At 55.3% G+C, this 17,866-nt stretch overlaps 8 protein-coding genes across 8 annotated transcripts; 4 read left to right on the top strand and 4 right to left on the bottom strand.

Moving 5' to 3' along the window:
* Positions 1-24: 24 nt before the first annotated feature.
* On the top strand, positions 25-1,647 carry PHACADRAFT_262236 (uncharacterized protein). The gene is made up of 5 exons (XM_007399586.1): positions 25-117; positions 174-563; positions 624-1,090; positions 1,144-1,239; positions 1,301-1,647. The coding sequence occupies exons 3-5, from the start codon at positions 757-759 to the stop codon at positions 1,549-1,551; spliced, it is 681 nt and encodes a 226-aa protein (XP_007399648.1). The 5' UTR covers positions 25-117; positions 174-563; positions 624-756; the 3' UTR covers positions 1,552-1,647.
* Positions 1,648-2,805: 1,158 nt separating this feature from the next.
* PHACADRAFT_262235 (uncharacterized protein) lies at positions 2,806-3,384 on the bottom strand. The gene is made up of 4 exons (XM_007399585.1): positions 3,306-3,384; positions 3,158-3,249; positions 3,014-3,095; positions 2,806-2,958 (listed from the first exon to the last, which is right to left on the bottom strand). The coding sequence occupies exons 1-4, from the start codon at positions 3,361-3,363 to the stop codon at positions 2,933-2,935; spliced, it is 258 nt and encodes an 85-aa protein (XP_007399647.1). The 5' UTR covers positions 3,364-3,384; the 3' UTR covers positions 2,806-2,932.
* A 1,709-nt stretch (positions 3,385-5,093) lies between these two features.
* On the top strand, positions 5,094-7,691 carry PHACADRAFT_165177 (uncharacterized protein; the record flags this gene model as incomplete). The annotated part of the gene is made up of 14 exons (XM_007399584.1): positions 5,094-5,154; positions 5,206-5,244; positions 5,306-5,322; positions 5,375-5,429; positions 5,495-5,572; positions 5,630-5,766; positions 5,821-6,045; positions 6,096-6,804; positions 6,861-6,997; positions 7,053-7,205; positions 7,263-7,285; positions 7,347-7,375; positions 7,432-7,474; positions 7,529-7,691. The coding sequence occupies 14 exons, from the start codon at positions 5,094-5,096 to the stop codon at positions 7,689-7,691; spliced, it is 1,869 nt and encodes a 622-aa protein (XP_007399646.1).
* A 242-nt stretch (positions 7,692-7,933) lies between these two features.
* PHACADRAFT_199356 (uncharacterized protein) lies at positions 7,934-8,511 on the bottom strand (the record flags this gene model as incomplete). Its single annotated transcript, XM_007399583.1, has 5 exons — positions 7,934-8,054; positions 8,114-8,169; positions 8,222-8,301; positions 8,361-8,442; positions 8,494-8,511. The coding sequence occupies 5 exons, from the start codon at positions 8,509-8,511 to the stop codon at positions 7,934-7,936; spliced, it is 357 nt and encodes a 118-aa protein (XP_007399645.1).
* Positions 8,512-11,201: 2,690 nt separating this feature from the next.
* On the top strand, positions 11,202-12,129 carry PHACADRAFT_262230 (uncharacterized protein). Its single transcript, XM_007399582.1, has 6 exons — positions 11,202-11,253; positions 11,312-11,369; positions 11,425-11,491; positions 11,550-11,608; positions 11,659-11,714; positions 11,775-12,129. Exons 1-6 carry the CDS (start codon positions 11,251-11,253, stop codon positions 11,856-11,858), a joined length of 327 nt encoding a protein of 108 aa, XP_007399644.1. The 5' UTR covers positions 11,202-11,250; the 3' UTR covers positions 11,859-12,129.
* Positions 12,130-13,381: 1,252 nt separating this feature from the next.
* On the bottom strand, positions 13,382-14,462 carry PHACADRAFT_127797 (uncharacterized protein). The gene is made up of 8 exons (XM_007399581.1): positions 14,385-14,462; positions 14,308-14,335; positions 14,221-14,246; positions 14,099-14,162; positions 14,026-14,039; positions 13,800-13,971; positions 13,670-13,735; positions 13,382-13,588 (listed from the first exon to the last, which is right to left on the bottom strand). Exons 1-8 carry the CDS (start codon positions 14,412-14,414, stop codon positions 13,485-13,487), a joined length of 504 nt encoding a protein of 167 aa, XP_007399643.1. The 5' UTR covers positions 14,415-14,462; the 3' UTR covers positions 13,382-13,484.
* A 3-nt stretch (positions 14,463-14,465) lies between these two features.
* On the bottom strand, positions 14,466-16,258 carry PHACADRAFT_177254 (uncharacterized protein). Its single transcript, XM_007399580.1, has 5 exons — positions 15,681-16,258; positions 15,444-15,627; positions 15,073-15,382; positions 14,860-15,015; positions 14,466-14,805 (listed from the first exon to the last, which is right to left on the bottom strand). Exons 1-5 carry the CDS (start codon positions 15,854-15,856, stop codon positions 14,663-14,665), a joined length of 969 nt encoding a protein of 322 aa, XP_007399642.1. The 5' UTR covers positions 15,857-16,258; the 3' UTR covers positions 14,466-14,662.
* Positions 16,259-17,401: 1,143 nt separating this feature from the next.
* On the top strand, positions 17,402-17,722 carry PHACADRAFT_165171 (uncharacterized protein; the record flags this gene model as incomplete). Its single annotated transcript, XM_007399579.1, has 1 exon — positions 17,402-17,722. The coding sequence occupies one exon, from the start codon at positions 17,402-17,404 to the stop codon at positions 17,720-17,722; it is 321 nt and encodes a 106-aa protein (XP_007399641.1).
* Between the last annotated feature and the right edge of the window lie 144 nt (positions 17,723-17,866).

Below are 17,866 nucleotides of genomic sequence, written 5' to 3'. Positions count from 1 at the left end.
GAGTCAATGAGGTCGCGTATACAGGTCATGTTCATGCTCATTAAATTTCAGGGCAGGCGGTCGCGACCATCGTCCCTACATAAGTGGAGGCATTCAACCCTGCGAGCAGGACAATAGGTGATCTGGTACAGTACAACATGGTGCGCGAAACTAACCTTTATGTATGGTATAAGGAGGAACAAAACTTGCAAAGACGGTGTAGACCCTAAACATACAACGTGCGCTACTAGCAAAGGCGCGCGTGTTGTGGGGTTGACATCGACTGCGCTCATCGCCGAAGGGCTGCGCCTCGTGTCCCGCATAATGTGGTGTCCGTTGCTAGACTGCTACGCGTAACACGCTTGGCGGGGCAGATCCGCTCAGGGATTAATGCGCGGATCGGAGAGGAATCATCACTCGGCATCTGTTCATCCAATGGCTGGACGCCGATGCAGGTCACTTAATCTTACCATCTGCCTTCGCCGGAGGCGAAGCACTCGTGAAACGTTTATGCGACACCACCGAAGGTCATTAGGCTTCGACCTCGTCAACATCTTTTTGCGTGACAACGAGAGCCTTCCAGCGTGCGTTTCATTTCTCTCGCATAACCCGTACTCGGTGCTTACTCCGGAAGGTGACGACAGTTTGTACGAGTAGTATAAGAACACGGCGCTGCGCTGTCTGCTCCTAATTCCGCTCCCTTTTCTTCTCAGCTCTCTGAAACGCATCCTCGTCTGTCATTTACGTCAATTCAACTTGAATACCCCGATCTACAAGATGTTCGTCCCCCGTACCGTCATCTCCGCGCTCGCGTTCGCCATGATGGCCAGCACGTTCCCTACCAGCGTCGACACAAGCAGTGTCGTACCGACCTCCACAGCCGTCCCGACTGCCTCCGGCGCGACAACGCCCGCAGGCATCCACCCCCACTCCTTCGAGGTCTATGACCCGCCCATCACTCAGCCCACGGCCGACACCGTCTGGACCACCGGTTCGAGCCAGACCGTCAAGTGGGACATCTCCAAGATTGGTTCGGACGGCAGCAACACCACCGCCAGCCTCCTTCTTGGACATAAGGATCCTGGCTCGTCGAACGAGTTCCTTGACATCAGTATGTATCCTCATGTGTGTTTGCTAGGATGATCTTGATGGTGTTTCTTCCAGAGAACCCTCTTGCCGTCAACGTTCCCGTCAGCGCCGGCCAGGTCACCATCACGGTTCCTGACGACGTCCTGACCGACAACAACTACATTGTCGTCCGTGAGTGTCATTGCCGTTTCCGCTGCGCTGTCCGTTGCTCACCATGCTCATTCCACCAAAGTGGTCGGCTCGATCAGTGACTCGGGCAACGCCTCTCCCGTATTTACCATCCAGAACCCGAGCCAGAGCTCATTGACGAGCCTCCCCACCCCAACCCCATCGGGCTCCAGCGTTCCTATGTCTCCCGCCCCCTCCGTGACGTCTGTCTCGGACCCTGCTGCCTCCGCGACGTCCGTTCCCACCGACGTCCGTTCCTCGGTCCCCGTTGACACTGCTTCTTCGTCTGCCTCTGCTCTTCCAACCAGCCTATAATTTCATAGCTTGAAGATGGGTTGTTTGACAGGACTGGGCGCTGCGTAGAGACTAGTACATGCTCGATGATGTACCGGACTCAATTGGACTAATTGCACACGCACATTCATATCATGTCTCTGTATGGAACACATGCCTACTCGTAAACCGCTGCTTTGCATTATTAGCTGGTGTGATAAGTACATTGTTTGTGGTTCGTTCAGCCTGGCATATTTCGGCACGTCTCGAGTGCTATAGGTGGACAAGATCCTTGGCTACATGCGCCACAAGGCTCTTGGCGGGCACGCAGGCCCGACTTGGGTGTGTGTTATCGAATGCGACGCACTTTCGAAATATCGCTCCTAGGCCTGAGGAATATGGGACTTGATACCGAGCCAGCCGTAGTGTTACACGCTCATTGCGCTGAGATGACTCAAGGGCCATGAGCAAATCCATCCTTGCCGCGCCTGCGCGAGTCTCTTCTTCCAGGCTGCTCCCTGTAGTGCGTCGAATGCTTGCTCAGCAGAGACTGGCTTAAACCTGGCAGGGTTGGCGTAGTAAGTCAGGCTAACCCGAGGTACAACCAGTGCATGCCGTGAGGAGATTTTTGGGAGATAACTACATACGCACCAGACAAGTCAGTACTGACTTGAACTTAGAAGACGGTCGTGCGAAAGAGACTGCAGCGATGTAAAGGGACGATATACGGCGGGGGAGTTAGCGCAGTCCACGTTCATCAATAATTGTACGCCATTGCGTTAGGACAGCTGCTGTGGCACCTAAGTACTGTCGTGACTCGCCAGCAAGCTCGGGATTTGGTCTCTAATTAAGAAGTCTCGGCTGTAGCATAACAATTAGTAGTGAGAGTGGGAGACGAACGTGTTGTGTGTAGATATCATCTCTGATGGAACATTTAGGGCGCTGCGGCAGAGTCATGAGGGTCCAATAAGATATCGAACTTCGAAGACCGTGAAGCGTGCCGGCGCGTGATGGCTGCCAAGTGCTCTCAACATCTGTGCCGAGCTGGAACGTTCAAGATGGCCGAGCACCGACAGTCCTCAAATCTCGGAGCGACAAACGATAAGTCTGTCAAGGTCTATCGCTATCTATTCACACCGCATAGAATAATGCCAAGCAGATTAGATCTCGCTACTGCTCAGATGATTCGGAACAAGCACATTGAACCCACGTGTGATAATGACCGCTCTCTCGCGGCGCATGCGTTGAACGCCATCCGACATTACACAAGAATTGCACTGTCCCTCAATCTTACTTGGGTAAGAATGCGTAAATATTTCCGTAGTCAGAGTCCAAAGGGCACAGTGTCCTACATAAAGTACAAACACCGTCGACGGTATTACAACAGACATAGATATCAGTGGGCGTCAGCAGGGTTGCACGTTCAGCAGCACATCTCGCAGGGGCAGCCTGGAGGGGGCTTTGTGAGCACAGCGACAGAAAACACAAGGCAGGATGAACGCACAAGCGATGTCGGCGAAGCACTCGCAGCATCCCTTGCAGCATTCGAAACAGAGGAAGCACTCGATGGCGCCGAGGAAGCAGTCCTGCGATACAGCGAATCGGCGTGAGCGATGCTGTTCGGAAACTGCGGAATACTTGGACTCACCTTGCCAGCACCTCCTCCTCTCAGGCGCGAAGCCTTACCGTGCTCGTGGTCGTGCTGTTGCGTGCTGTTGCGTGCTGGGGCAGCCATCGGGCCTGCGCGGAGATAAGCTTTCCCCTCGCGAAGCGTCGACCAAAACGGGGTCACTCACTCATCTGGATAGCCTGGGGTTGAGCAGAGGTGGTCATCGCGGGCTTCGGGGCGTTCATGTTGTGTCGGGGTGTTTTGTCGAGGTTTTCAAGGGCGAAGGCGGGGACAACAGCGGTGCTGGCTGCGGGGAGTAGGCCCGTTCGCCTTTTATTGCAGCGAGGTTCCCTGTGAGATCATAGAAACGTGTCATGCCCGCCTATCCTGGCGCCGATGGAGACACCCGCCAAGCCGGCTGCTATATTTAGACTTACAGGCACACGGCCTCACTACACTGCTCGCAGCAAATTGTGAGTGGAGACTCGAGAGTGGTCATCATATAGGCACCAAAATGCGGCCGTGAATCCAGTTTATATGCTAATTTTCTGTAGTGCGCGGGTAGGCAGAATATCGAGCGGGATTTTAAGAAAACTGGCATGATGCTGCGCATGACCAGGCGGTGTTTCCAGATCTCGGAAGCGCGTTAGGCGCGAGGGTACCACAGAGTGGTCCAACGCGCTATAGGGTGGGCAATGGGATTTCATGGCCGAGCGTGTAGAAGGCTCAGCGCAGCACTCGCGAGTGGCCGTGCCCGCGACTGCGCACATAGATGCGCGCAGCTAGGTTTGCCATCAGTCGGTAGGTGGGAATCGTGAGATGAGCATTGGGCCTCACCACCATAATCTTCGTCTTCCTCCACAGCACGAATCGTCTGACTCTTTGAGGGCCTTGCACTCCGCCGATGCTACTCTCGACATGACTTCTCAATGGCGCATGGCGCATTTGCCAAGCCTAAGCCTTGCTACAAGCTCGCGACACCGGTCTAGATGGCGCCGGTGTGATTGAGATCAACACTTAATGTTACGGGGCAGGCGGGGTCCCAACATGTAAGTAACGAGGGCTTGAGCATGCGACTTAGATTGCTAGACGTTCAGTGATGGTGCATGGTGCTGAGACGCGTAGGGATGCGTACCCTGATCTTCGGCGTAGGCTTGCCCGGTGACAGTAGTTGTTCCGTCAAATAAACAGTGCTGGTGGCTATTCCGTCACATTCATAATGCATAAGGTCTATCCCCACGTGCACCTCTCAACTATACTGTACGCATATTCGATTTTGGTTAGAGACCCTTGGCCGATGCGTAATTACCCTAGATGTGTGGGTACCTTATGCATTATGTGCTTAGCGACTGTAGAATTACCTTTAAATATTGCCCTCGTCTTGGCCAGTGCGGCCTTTCTCCAGACTTTCTCGCGACGGGATGGATGCTCCAAGAAACAAGTCGAGAAAGATCGCCTGGGTAAGATACCCCACAGAAAGACCCCGATGCTGATGCGCTGATGCGGGAGGTACCCCGGGCACCAATCATGTCATCCTCTTTGACCAATGGAGGCTGCCATCGAACTGTACTTTGACGATACTTTGACGGTTCGGTTTCTTCACCTGCCTTTACCGTCTGACTACCCAGGACCGTGCACACGTAGCCCTGCAAAAGTTTTCGTCACCCTTAAAACGACCTGTGCGCCCTAACTCAGGTGTGTCTGCCGACGTGGCGCCAGCCCGGCGACTGTGAGACACCGTTCACGCTGCTGACTACTTGGGCGCGTCATTTTCGCAATTCGGTGCACCTGTTTCGCGTAATCATCGGTCGCAGCCCGTGCAACAGACCAGCCTTAAAGACCACACACCGCGCCCGGCCGAAAGATGTCTGTCAACCCCCGTCTTTCTGGTTTCTGGTCTACGGACGCGAGAATGAGCTTCTACGAACCCGGCGATGAGGAAAATGAGGGGCTAGTCCCTGGTGGAGACGAAGAGATGGGTGCCACGCCAGACGGCCGGACACCGCTAGACAGGACTATTGATAAGATTGGAATGGGTGTGTGTGCCGTCCTCCGTCTCTTATGCAAGCTGACCGCGCTCCGCGAAGGCAGCTACCAGTGGATACTTTTGTCCTTGTGTGGGTTTGGTGAGTCTCATGCGCGCAAAAATAATATCTTTATGCAACGAGCAATAACTCGGACAAAAAGGGTGGCTGGCGGATAATGTAAGTCTCGACCCGTCCGCTAAATTGACTTGATCTCAGTGGTATACGCCAGATGTGGATGCAAGCTGTCGCCATAATACTCCCCAGAGTGCAGCAACACTTCGACAGTGAGTACGGATAACTGCCCCAGTCTCTGCATATAGGGCTGACCGGGTACCTTGAACGACCTCAGTTCCAGACGCGCATATAGGAGTTTTATCATCCTCTATGTTCGCTGGGATGATGTTAGGAGCGCTAGGGTGGGGAACATGTGAGCATCGCCACGGCATACCGCGCGCCTGACCTGACAAAAGTTGCTTTACCCCAGGTTCCGATCTAGTGGGACGTACGGCTGCATTTAACGCGACCCTCTTCCTCACCGCCGTTTTTGGGATGCTTGCTTCCCTAGCCAACACCTTTCCTCTGCTTTGCGCAGCGTTATTTTTCCTTGGCAGTGCTGTTGGGGTGTGTTTAACCTTATCCGTGTGCATTTACCCACCGTGACCGCCCAATTCATAGGGCTCTATGCCGACAGATGGCACGTTGCTGCTCGAGCACATGCCAAATGGCAAGCAATACCTTGTCACCGCACTTTCCGTGTTCTTCTCCTTCGGCTCCGTGCTCGCAGCCGTAACAGGCCTTATACTCATCCCAAGCAGGTCTTGCCCGCCGAAGCCTGCGCCATGCGACGTCACGACCCAGAACATGGGCTGGAAATACCTATTAATGACTCTCGGCCTATTGGTAAGCGTCTCTGCACTCGACGCTGGCGCGAACGCTGACCCGTGACTCAGACATTACTCATGTTCTTGGCCCGTATCGTCTTCTTTCGCCTACACGAGTCGCCCAGGTATTTAGTTCATGCCGGTCGCCACAGAGAGGCCGTCGAGTCGCTACAAATGATATCCAAGTTCAACGGAGACGAGCTGGACCTTGACGTCGAGGACGTCAGAGACCACCTCACACAGTCCGAGATCGTCGCCAGCAGTCGCGAACAGTCCGGCAGCAGGTCGTCTTCGGTGGAAGGCCAAGTCGTATTTGACGCGGGTGACGGAGATGGAAGCTCTTCGCTGGACGAAGCGCGCCCGAAGCTGGTCCCGAAGACGAGTCGCATGGGCCTGCGGAGCTCCCAAGAAGATGGGCTGCCCGATTACAGCTCTACAGGCGAGCACAACGTTTCGCTCAACGGGCATTCCCTCCAGACTCCAGAAATACCAGTTCCAACATCGCCGGTGCCTCCCGACGAGCCGTACTTCAAGGAGCCTTCAAGGAGGAACTCTGTCGCGTCAGTGTACACGGCGAGTTCCTTCGGGCGACCACAGCATTCGCGAGAGGGTACCTCGTCGACGCTTGGGGAGAGGAGGTCAAAGCTGTACTGGCTGCTGCCGCGATGGTTCAGGAAGCCAGTGTGGGCATGGTTGGACCGGATCTCGATGGTCCTCTCGCCCGAGTGGATGGGCACCACCATCCTTGTCTGGATCGTCTGGTGGACAATGTCGCTTGGTAAGGGTTCATTACTCGAGGCTATCTCCGCTGCTTAACGTCCGCGCGATTGACAGCTTACACCATGTTCAACATCTACCTGCCCAAGCTTCTGGAAGGCAGAGGCAGCGCGGGGGACACCGCGCCGCGAAGCTTGTCTGACAGTCTATGGGACGTCGTTGTATACTCGATAGGCGGATGCCCGGGGGCCATTGTACGTGCAATTGCTAATCTAGAGTATCGAGCGTGCCTGATCTGATCCCTCGCAGCTCGGTGCATATCTCGTAGATTCGTCGATAGGCCGGCGGCGGTCGCTCGCGAGCAGTACTTTTGCTACTGCGCTGTGCTGCGTCTTCTTTGTCCTAGCGCAGGGCTCGCTGGCTGTCCGCATCAGCACGATGGGCATAAGCTTGAGTGCTACGGTAAGTGCAAAAGCGTCTCTACTTCGATTGCGGAAGCGCTGACTTGCGCGTTCGCAGGCCATGTGGGCGGTTCTGTACGGGTAAGTCATTAAGCTTCGATTGTGACGTGATAACAGTGCTTACGACAAAACGTGTGTCAAGGTGGACGCCTGAGATCTTTGGCACGAAAGGTATGTTGCTCCCTGTGCTCCAGAGGAAATGGTCAGGTGTTAACTTCGTGCTGCAGTGCGCGGAACTGCGTGCGGCATTGCCTCCGCTCTCTCACGAATGTAAGCCGTCCCGCGCCTCCAGATTGGCTTTTGCGCTCATCTCCGCCCCGGTAGAGGAGGCATGATTGCCCCGCTACTTGGTGGAACGCTCCTCGTGATTGACAACTCTTTCCCCGTGTACGCGAGCGTTGCCATCTTCCTGATCGCCGGCTTTTGCGTGCTGCTTCTGCGCGAGAAGGCGGGCGAGCATGGGGCTTCCAGAGGATTGATGCACTGACACCTCTCACGGACTGCTTCTGCTGCTTCTCGACGTGCATTATCTGTAGCCTACTGTAATCACCCACTGTATTATCGATAGATCTGCTGGAGCTTAAAGGGCCAATCGCTTCCGAGCTTCGCTACCATCTTGAGGAGCTTGGCCGTGAGTACGGTATCTCATACAGTGCGCCACAGGGTAACTACAGCCGAGGTCATATGATGTGGACGTGTGCAATTGGTGCAGTGAGTAGAAGGTAAAGTTTAGACCGGGGGTTTTATGATTCCGGGGCTCAGCTTGTAGTATACAATATTCGAGTCCTCTGCACAGATCGCGAGGTAAATGTGCGGCGGCCTCCCAAGGTCGCTGAATGCCTGGTGAAACCTTTTTGCCAGTCGTTGTTTAGTCGTGCCATCGATGCAAAAGGAACGCATGCGACGCACCACTCGATGCTCAACGACTCGGCCAGCGAGCAGGGGACGACGTACAGCGTGTTGTCCTGCGGAGACACCATCAGCCGTTAATCGTTGCGACTGGTGAGGCAGACTCACAGTTTTTGGCCGTCGGCCCTTGAACGCACCGCGCGCACAGGCTGGGACGTCGAGCACCTCGAGGTCTTCCCACTGTTGCGCTGCAGAAGTGGTTGCCGCGTTCAGCGTCGGACGGCGCATGCGCGAGGAACGACCTGACCTAGCTTCAAGTCGTTGTACGTCTGGAAGAGTGACCCAGCCGTTTGCGGATACTTTTGCGCAATCCCTGAGAGCTCTTGGTACTGCAGGGAAGTAAAGTGAGTCTACGACCGAGGAAGGTTGTGCCGACGTACCGATGGGTGTCCCTCCATGCTCGGTTCCTCCCAACAAGCGTAGGAGATGTGGCGTGCAGCCACACAGTATTACAAGTGCCTTGTTATGTCGCTTTCAACCTCGACTGTGACCTTCAGGACGGCTGAGGGTGTAGCTGAGAGCAAAGTCAGTGAAAGCACGCGCCTGGAATTGAGTCACGTGCTCAAAGGCGTCTAGTAATCGCCGAACCGGACGCGTGCTGGCGTTCGCGTGGCGTCGCGCTCTTTCGCTCTGACCTCCATGACCACGACCCTTAGACTACCCTGAATCCAATCGCTTCATTTATTCAGTTAGATCCTGCCAGGTCCGGATGAAAGTACCCGTAGGGTGCTTTCTTATCCTATATCCCCACATATGCACCGCGTCCCTGAGTGCATGCGGTTTGTTCCGCCTGCCACCTGGATCATTACGCACCGATCTTCACTGTCTTGATGAGGTACAGCAGCAAATTTTCTTTGGACATGTGAACTGCACCCGTGCATTTTGAGATGACGCACACTTTCCTCGCATCCTCGTACTCTTGCGTCGCGGGCAGCTCGTCGTCCGAAACAGTGAGTCTCCTTCCACACGGCATCGCATTCAATCGGGCCCTTTACAGACGGACTCTCATTGTGCATCCTGTGTCACTGTGCGTAAGGAAGCTCCTTCGCATGACCCAACTGCAGGACCATAGAGATAGGTAATCAGCATATTGTTCGCTTCTCCCGTGACCCCAGGTGGCTCTCTGTCGGAATATCGTAGACGTGAGGAAGAAGCGGACCCTGCAGCAGGCCTGCCTGTATCGATCGCGTGATGGCAAGTCGAGAGCATTCCTTCACAAGCTCGTTGCTCCGTCTTCCGCTCCTGGCGAGCAAGGCGGAATAGTCGTGGCGGTTGTCTCGGATTGTCAACCGGGTTCAGGTTCGGATGGATAGCCTCGTCACTTCCTGCAGGATGTAACGAGTACGTTGTACGTAACTTCTTACCCCAGTCGTCTTGCTGGCAGCTTCTGGTGGCTCACAGAGTTCTGCAGACCCTCGGAGCGCGACGGGGCGCGTTTAGTTCGGCATAACAGGTGTCGCACTCGTGAGAGCCTGCCGCTGAAAATCTTATGCCAACTTTAACACGTTTAATTGACAGACCCTGGCTGGAAGTACGATTGCCTGCCTTGACATCCTACCAGCCGATCTGAGGAAGCTGCGCGAGTTCTATGCGCGCTGCACCTATCGTGTGGCCATTTCGTGTTACAACCTGCCACCTCCAGTAACTTTCCTGTCGCTCCGTGCTGGACCCTTTCTCATGAAGCTTTTTCTTAGTAATGTTCTAGTGTGCACAATGTGAAAACCAGGTACGTTATCGGAGTTAGATGCCACGTTCGCGGACCTTACAGTTACTCTTTTTGAAAGTTTATCGTACAAGAAGTGGAGGTGAGTGGTAACGTTATTCGGCTTCTCGGCGCGAACGTTGCTTTTGCACGTCGTCAACGCTGCGAGCTCACCTGACAGTCTGTCGCGGAGCATGGTTTGTCCCGCCACTTCGCCAGCGGGCGATCTGCACTGGCTTTACCAAATGTCACAGGATGCCCTAGGTCTCACTCTCCGCTTGACCATCGCATATTAGCGAGCCAATCCGGCAAATACCTGACGCTTCCGTGTCCTCGGTGACCTTAGTTCCCCTCTCAAGTGTAGGTTTTGATCGGTGATTGAAGTTCGTAGCGTGGCGTTTAGCCGTCGGTCACTTCACGCATCGTCCACATGGCTGGCACGATTTTGCCAGGGAGAGTAGTCTTTCATGGATTCGGAAGCTTTCGCGGCTATGAACAGGGATTGCTCGCTTGCGTACCTGTGCGGTCTGGGGTTGTCTCAGGCAACACGGACGTTGAACCTACTCATCGCCCGTTCATCGATGGCAATCGCACCCCGGATGGCAACACTCGCTCTGTCTGGAACCCGCCACGATCGAGGCCAACAAACCATTCTTCCAATCGCTGCCAACTTCTGGGGTGCTTACTTCAGTGCGATCCGTCATCAGCTGTCCGCGGGGCACAAGCGAATGGAGGCCGTCCGTTCATCTCTTCGCGCAGGCCTTATCGGTACCGTCACCGTGTCGAGCGAAGCCCGCGGGGGCTAGACTGTGCGTCATTAGGCTACCCATTGAACATGCCGGATTCGCAAAACAATTGGCTGTAATGGGGCTCATACAATAAACACGTCTAAGGGTGTCCACAGCCTGGCGAGGGCCACAGGTCCAGGATCTGCAGCTGCCAATCTGGAGTGGCTTGCGCGCCGCGCACAGAACGGTGGTCGTGTGGACAAGGGTGCGGCACTCTCCGAACGCTTCGGTGCAAGGCCACTGCCTGCGCCCTGCACTTTGAGCAAAGCGTCGGGCGCTGTTGCTGGCTGATTACCGGTGACCACTCTGTCGACGGAGGGGAATATCATGAGGCTCAGAGAACATAAGAGATCGATGGCAGCCTTTGCGCGGTGAACTGCACGGGGGGCGGGCTGTGGAATTTAGTGTGAATTCATCGACATCGATAACGTTTGGGTCTGGCCAGACATTATTATTGTGGATTTGCCCTCTTGAGCACTTCCTTATTGCAAGCGCGAGATCGAGTGTCTGCAATCAGCCCTCTGACGCCAGATCGGATCAAGATCCGCTCTCCGCCTCCGGAATACTTAAATCCAGCTCTCTAACCAGCTTGTCCTCCACCGCCCCCTCACACCTTCCTTGTATCTGCCCTTCGTTTCACCACAGCCATGGTCAGTTTTGTTTTACCACAATGCCCCCAATGCCCTCTCATGTCCCTCATCCTTGCAGGGTGTCAATGTCGATGTCATTACTCCCGGCGACGGCAAGACCTTCCCCAAGGTTGGCGGTAAGTCCTCTTGCGCCATTTCTCAGCCCTGTCTGCCTTTCTTATTCTCGCGCAGACAGGGTCTCAATACACTACGTCGGCACGCTTCTGGACGGCACGAAGTTCGACTCCAGTCGGGATAGGTGCGCTACGCCACGACGTTGACCGCACAACAGTGCTCATGTCGCACCCATTACATAGGGGTAGCCCCTTCCAAACCGAGATCGGTGTTGGCAAGGTTATCAGAGGCTGGGACGAGGGTGTGTACCGTCGTGTGGCGTATTTGCACACATGCTCACTTGCTGTACAGGTGTCCTCAAGCTGTCTGTTGGCACGAAGGCCATCTTGACGGCGACACCCGATTTCGTGCGTCATGTCTTCTGTCAGCCGCTCATACACGCATGCATGCTGAATCGTGCCTCATAGGCGTATGGCCAGCGGGGCTTCCCACCAATCATCCCGCCGAACTCGACGCTCAAGTTTGAGGTCGAGCTTCTGGGCATCCTCTAACGTGGACGAGCCCCTCGTCTGCGTCGCCGCCGGCGCCGACTCTGCATATCACCATTGTTGACGGGTCATTCGGTTTCGTTGTAGCATCATGTAGTACCACTCGCATTACTTGTCCGTGTATAGTATCCTCTACATTCAACCTTCACGCACGCTTTCCAGAGACTGTCCGCACGCTCGGGGCTCTTTCGACTAAATCACGAATCGATTTAGTAGAGATAGGACGGCGCACATATGACATCCATCGATCGTTTCGCCAGGGGGCGCCTGTCCCGCATACAGGTTCGTGCTTTGCAGCGCGCTCCGCGCGTTCGCTCCACAAAGCGCGTTCTCGATCGGCCGTTCCCGCGGAGGATCTGCCCCTAAGTTGACGAGCCAATGCCCCGCGTCCCATTCGTCCTAGCTCCAGGCCTCCAACTCTATCTCCCCCGTGCCGAGCGGCGCCGCTGGTCGCTCCGTATCCTCACAATGGCCGACACTAGCTCGGAGAACGCTTGTTTCTGCTCTTCTCTACATTCTGCTTGACATGTTAGGGAAACAAGACATATTCAAGGGCAATGCACATAAATAGTGCGTACCAGATACGAAAGTGATGGCAGCATGCCACTTTTCCTTCTGCAGCGCACGTATTTCGTTCAGTATTGCCTGGGCAGCAGCAGATTCACCTGTACATGTGGAAAGAACAACGGCAAACTTTAAAACGAATACGGATTATGGAAAGAACAAAGAACGACTGGCCTCTCGGTCCAGGCCTCGCTCCATCCCTGACCGGTTCCCCATGGGGAACCTGTTCCGGCCGCTCGACATGCTCCTCGGGATCCAAGTAGCTCAGCTCGCTTTCGACGTGGTCTTCTTCGCGCTGCGGACCCTCGCGCTGCCGGACCACGTCCTCGAGGACTCCCGCGAGCTCGTCCTTGACCGCCCGCAACCGCGGCACGACGCGCGCCTGCAGCGCGTCCTCGAGCGCGTACAGCTCGTCGACGATCTCCATGATCTCGTCGAGCTCGCGGCGAGCGTCGGGGGTGGGCGTGCGGCCCGTGCCGCCGTCTGCACCCCGGGTACTCGGTCCTCGCGCAGTCATTACGTGGCTGTGGCGATGGGGCTAGCCGCAAGTGGAAAAGCCAAGGGGCAGCCGTGGTACGTAACGTCGGGATTCGCTGGTGGCTGAAGGCAAAAGCGTACTTGGACTCGGTGGTGGCTCTTGTCGAATGCAAACTTGCGCCTGAAGAGGTCATGCTCTAAGCGGCAGGCTTCACACAAATACCGGCGCGCGATAAGCCAGCCCCATGAGGTTTGCGCATGAAGACGGCATTGCGTGAATGCCTGAGAGCAGTGGCCACTAGGCGGCAAAAGTCTCACCCGGCCGACCTGCACGCAAGATGCGCGCCGGAGCACGACGTACCATAAATCAACTGGCCTAGGAACGTAGGCAGGACACACGCGGGTATCCACCGGCTTGGGTGGGTATGTGGGACGACGCGCGTACCTGCCGTGAACAATAGCGAAACCCAAAGCGCAGCGCGCCTGACGGATAACGGAATGCAGGAATACATTGTACGGATGCGGACCGCGGACCCTGTCCGTGTATAACATAACATATGTAATACTGTGCCGCTGGACGACCCCATATCAGTCGACATCGATGTCCTCGCCTTCGAGCACCTTTTCGCCGTCCTCGGAGAACTTGACGTCGTGCTTGTGTCCGGCGGATTTGCCAATGTACTTGGTGTGATCTGGGTCCGGACGCAGTAGGATAATACCCACCGCGCCACTATCAGCCGCGATCTAAGCTCAGAGCAGGGAGATAGACGCACGGCCGTACGCTGCCAGCTGACCCGCGCCGTTGAAAAAGTCAACGCGAGTGTACGCCAGGGATTTGCCTGTCCGGGTGTGCATGTCAATTTCCGCGCTTAGTGTAAAACGGCGCGGTCCCCAGAGACGTACCTATACCAGTTATAACAGCTTTAGCAGTGAGCACGTCGCCAGCGCGTCCGGCAGGCTTGACGAACGATGTCCCGATGTCGACCGAGACGCCAGTCATGTACTGTCCATGCGTCGCGACGGCGAGCGAGCCGAGTGTATCCGTCAGGGACATGATCAGCCCGCCGTGGACAGTCTATGTCAACGAGGGATGAATATTAAACAAAAAAGGTTGCGAGGCGGAGCGTACTCCAACGCGGTTTACTTTGAACAAGCGGGTCAGCGACAACCTTATGGGTGCAACTCGATAATGCTAGACCTACAATTATATGGCTCAATTTTGAGCGAGGCCTCCAGAAGGCCAGGTTTCGCGTTCAGAATCTTGAGCTGGAGAAACAACAAATTTTTCATATAGTTAATAAAATACAGCACGCCCTGGACGTACGTTTGGGAAGCACTGTTGGTCATGACCTACAAGCGCGACATGTCATTGCTCGTTCGCTCGGATACGAACGCGCATCATGGAAAGCACCTTTGTTATCGATGAATGACCTCCAGACCTGCAATACATGTTAGCAATTTTTTTAGTAACAATCGCATTGATTGTACACGTCTGGTGAATCGCAAGCAGGCTGCCATGGTTGGGGTCAGTTGCAGGATCACGACGGGATCTCACGGGATACGCGTGGCGACGCTCAAGTCAGGAAGCGCTTCGCTTTGAGGCGCTTGATGGCGGATCAATCCATCAACCCGCCCACTACATTAAAAGAACGATCATATATGCGCGGTATAAAATCGAGCGAACGCGTGTGTGCTTGAGTGGGGGTCCAATAACGATACACTAATGATACACTATTTTAATTTTCTCGATACATCCCTCTGCCGACTTATCCCACGATTTTTCCGTCGACGACTTGCGCAGAGTCGAGGATGCGCATGGCCTCCTTTGCAGCTTTTATGCCACTGGCCATCATAGCGCCAAACGTGGGGCCCATCCGGTTTGAGCCGTCGTGCTCGGAGAGCTCCATGCCTGGTGCAGATCACGCTGAGCGTCAGAAAGGACCGGGACTCTAGGCAAACTCACCGGTCATGATAAGACCAGGCACGACCTCCCGCGTTCCGTTGACGATGGCAGGCTCGGCGCGGTTCATGTCGAGACCGCGCATGTTTCCGAGCTCCTTCAGGAGGCCGGTGCTCACGAGACGCTTGGCGGAGAAAGCACCCATCGGGCCGTCGTGGCCTGTCCCGCAAACCGACGTAAGTGAAAATCAGCAACAAGGACGCCGTGCATCCGTACCGGTCGCACTGATGATCACCGGCGCGGTGATGACGTTGGGGTCCATGCAGGACTGCGTGTCGTGGTTGAGCGCGACGAGCGTCCAGTTGGTCACGACGCCCGAGATGCGCTGGCGGCCCTGGAAGTCCTCGCGCACGATGAGGTCCTCGACCGCGGTCGCGTTCATCATGACGACGTTCGGCATCGCGAGGACCTTGGATAGGACGGTAGAGGTGAAGAGTGCGGCGTGCTTGACGACGACGAACGGACCCTCGTCTTCGAACGGGACACCAAGTTCGGTGAGGAAGCGGTCGGCGGGCTTGCGGACTACCTGCACGGCATCAGACGGAAATTAGGGCAATTGTGAGAGTAAGAAAGACTGATTGACGTGCCATCGGTGTCATGAGCTGTCCTCCCAGCCATGCACCGCCGCCTGGTGCAACGCCAGCCTCGATGATGGTGATCTTCAGGTCCGGACGGCTTTTCGCCAGGTGGTATGCGCACGAAAGGCCCGCGCTGCCGGCTCCTACAATGACCACGTCCGATACTGCACGCTCGTACATCATGTTGAAGTATCTGTTCGGTTGTCAGTCGCGGGAGATCGACGGGGACGACACGATTCTAGTCACCGTTTGATCATCGCCCGCGAGACCTGGGCCTCTTCGATGGGTGCGAAGCGGTAGTCTCCGTCATAGCTCTCGTTGACATCGTATTGAGTTCCGTTGTTGGACAGGCCGTTCTTCTTTGCGAGAAGAAGGGGCGATTCCTGGATCTCTGGGGTGAGCGGTGCGACAGAGGGAGCCATGGCAGGATGAGCGGTGGACGACGGCCTCCTGAAGCCCCTGTCGAGCTTTATATACTAGTTTCCCTTGGGGGAGGTTTAGGGAGCATAATGGCGGTCGCAAGTTGTGGGGATCGTGGAACGCCGTCGGGTTCGTGCTGCGCCTGTTCTTTCATGTTGCAGGCCAAAGAGGAGGCTGATAGATCACAGATGACCTCGTTTCCCTCAGCGCAGTAGTGCGATGAGCGGATTCAGTCCAGGCCGGCCATCACGATAGAGCACGATAGGTGAGTCGACCCTAGTCGAGAGTGATTGTAGTGCTTCTATCGTAGGATCGCGTCTCATGAAGATCCAATTGTGCACGCAATCTGACCTCCATCCGGGCCGCCAGCGACTGCTCGCTCTCTCAGGCTCTCTCAGGTCTGTGGTCTCAGGATGTAAGTTGACGATTCATCGCCGGCGCCGAAGCGTGGCCTGCCATTGGCTGGCGAGAAGGAAGAGACGGCATACCTGGGAACTTCTCGGGAACTGCCGGCTTCACATAAACGGCAAGTATCCATGTTCAAACGCAACCACCATCTTGCAACATGAGCCTTCCTACGAGCTCATCGAGCACATTGTCTCCTACGTCGACAAGGACTCCCTCAAGGCTTGCTCTCTCATATCATGGTCATGGGTATCCCCATCTCGACGTCCAATATTCCGTACCTTCATCTCCAAAGGTTCTCGTGCAATCGACCCGTTTCACCAGGAATTACCTGCATTGCATCGGTTCTTGGAGGATACCTCCTACGTTGGCCCATTCGTTGAAACATTCGTGCTTGCGTACGACTGTACACTAGACCACTGTCTCACCTTTCGTGTCGGTGCCGGCCTCGTCTTTCAGGTTCTCTCGATGTTTACGAGCCTAAAGACCGCCGAACTGCGCGGAGTCTGCTTCCATTTTGCCAGCCCCTCCCTCACACCAAACCCCCTCTCACTGGCATCTACACTGCGTAATTTCACACTTCGATTTTATGAGGGACACGAGCGTGATATAGACCATATCTTCACGTTTATGCATCACCTTCCAGGACTTGTCAATCTCCGTCTTCTGGTTAACGACTTTGTCAGCGAGGAAGCCGGGGACAAGGAAGTAATGCTCCTCTCGTATCTGGCCCTCGAATACCTGGAAATAAGCGAAATCACCTTCCCAGTGATATCGCGTGGCTTGCTGCACACTGCCACTGCACAGCGGCTGCGATGCCTGAAGCTCGACACTTTCGCCCGCGAACGGTGTACAGGCGATATGGCATGCATCAAGCAATTTATACGTGTCATAGGTCGTCATCTAGAAGAGCTCGACTGGCGGTACGAGTTTAGCAACGAGGAGAATAGCCAGGAAATGTGTGGTGGAAGTGAGCCAGTCCTTCTCTGTCTTCTGCGGCGCGCTCACACTCTTGTTTAGCAACCCCGAGCATCGAGACTGAGGACCTGCTGACACCGTGCACGGCCCTCAGAAGGCTAATAGTCCACCCACACTTTTGCATGTCACGGACGGTATCTCTCTCTTGGATCCAAGTCGAAAAAATGCTCGCAGGGTGCAACAATGTCCACCATCTCGCTGAATTGATTATCGTGGCAAGTACTACCAAGGACGATGGGTCGCAGCACTCGCCACAGCTCTGGGAAGACCATGTCAACTGGTCTGATATCCAAGACGCTGTGGGGAAGTTTCAAGAGCTGCGTGTGCTACGTTTCCTCAGCGAAACAGTGGCCTATGATTCGGGTGGTGGTGACAAAGTGCTGGAGGTGCTAGAGGAGGAAATGATTCCGTACATTGAACAAAATCTCAAAGGGTGTCTTGCCCAGGACGCGTCTCTTCTGTTTGAGGTTGAGGGTATTGAATAGAGATATGGTCTGCATTGCATCACCCTGCTTATTCCCGAGGACATGACAAGGTTCCGAGACCGGTGTGAAGGCACGTCCTCCCGCGCATGATAACAGAGGCGCACTGCAGCAAGCCAGTGCGCTTTGGGTCGTACCGTTGCTGCG

This window comes from Phanerochaete carnosa (genome assembly GCF_000300595.1).
Source record: "Phanerochaete carnosa HHB-10118-sp unplaced genomic scaffold PHACAscaffold_9, whole genome shotgun sequence".
In the NCBI taxonomy this organism is placed as follows: domain Eukaryota; kingdom Fungi; phylum Basidiomycota; class Agaricomycetes; order Polyporales; family Phanerochaetaceae; genus Phanerochaete; species Phanerochaete carnosa.
Note: the sequence above shows the minus strand (reverse complement) of the source record. Positions and strands in the feature narration are given on the sequence as shown.

What these genes read in the sequence shown, in the direction of transcription:
- PHACADRAFT_262236 (XM_007399586.1), top strand. Translation starts at nt 757, where the DNA reads ATGTTCGTCCCCCGTACCGTCATCTCCGCGCTCGCGTTCGCCATGATG. An exon ending in GAACGAGTTCCTTGACATCA is followed by an intron (nt 1,091 to 1,143) that starts GTATGTATCCTC and finishes TGTTTCTTCCAG; the next exon opens with AGAACCCTCTTGCCGTCAAC. An exon ending in CAACAACTACATTGTCGTCC is followed by an intron (nt 1,240 to 1,300) that starts GTGAGTGTCATT and finishes ATTCCACCAAAG; the next exon opens with TGGTCGGCTCGATCAGTGAC.
- PHACADRAFT_262235 (XM_007399585.1), bottom strand. Translation starts at nt 3,363, where the DNA reads ATGAACGCCCCGAAGCCCGCGATGACCACCTCTGCTCAACCCCAGGCT. An exon ending in GAGGAGGAGGTGCTGGCAAG is followed by an intron (nt 3,096 to 3,157) that starts GTGAGTCCAAGT and finishes GCTGTATCGCAG; the next exon opens with GACTGCTTCCTCGGCGCCAT. An exon ending in GTGCTTCGCCGACATCGCTT is followed by an intron (nt 2,959 to 3,013) that starts GTGCGTTCATCC and finishes AGCCCCCTCCAG; the next exon opens with GCTGCCCCTGCGAGATGTGC.
- PHACADRAFT_262230 (XM_007399582.1), top strand. An exon ending in TATCAGAGGCTGGGACGAGG is followed by an intron (nt 11,609 to 11,658) that starts GTGTGTACCGTC and finishes CTTGCTGTACAG; the next exon opens with GTGTCCTCAAGCTGTCTGTT. An exon ending in TGACGGCGACACCCGATTTC is followed by an intron (nt 11,715 to 11,774) that starts GTGCGTCATGTC and finishes CGTGCCTCATAG; the next exon opens with GCGTATGGCCAGCGGGGCTT.
- PHACADRAFT_127797 (XM_007399581.1), bottom strand. Translation starts at nt 14,414, where the DNA reads ATGGCAGCCTGCTTGCGATTCACCAGACGT. An exon ending in GTCATTCATCGATAACAAAG is followed by an intron (nt 14,247 to 14,307) that starts GTGCTTTCCATG and finishes TCGCGCTTGTAG; the next exon opens with GTCATGACCAACAGTGCTTC. An exon ending in TCAGCTGGCAGCGTACGGCC is followed by an intron (nt 13,589 to 13,669) that starts GTGCGTCTATCT and finishes GTCCGGACCCAG; the next exon opens with ATCACACCAAGTACATTGGC.
- PHACADRAFT_177254 (XM_007399580.1), bottom strand. Translation starts at nt 15,856, where the DNA reads ATGGCTCCCTCTGTCGCACCGCTCACCCCAGAGATCCAGGAATCGCCC. An exon ending in TCGCGGGCGATGATCAAACG is followed by an intron (nt 15,628 to 15,680) that starts GTGACTAGAATC and finishes ACAACCGAACAG; the next exon opens with ATACTTCAACATGATGTACG. An exon ending in GACAGCTCATGACACCGATG is followed by an intron (nt 15,383 to 15,443) that starts GCACGTCAATCA and finishes GATGCCGTGCAG; the next exon opens with GTAGTCCGCAAGCCCGCCGA.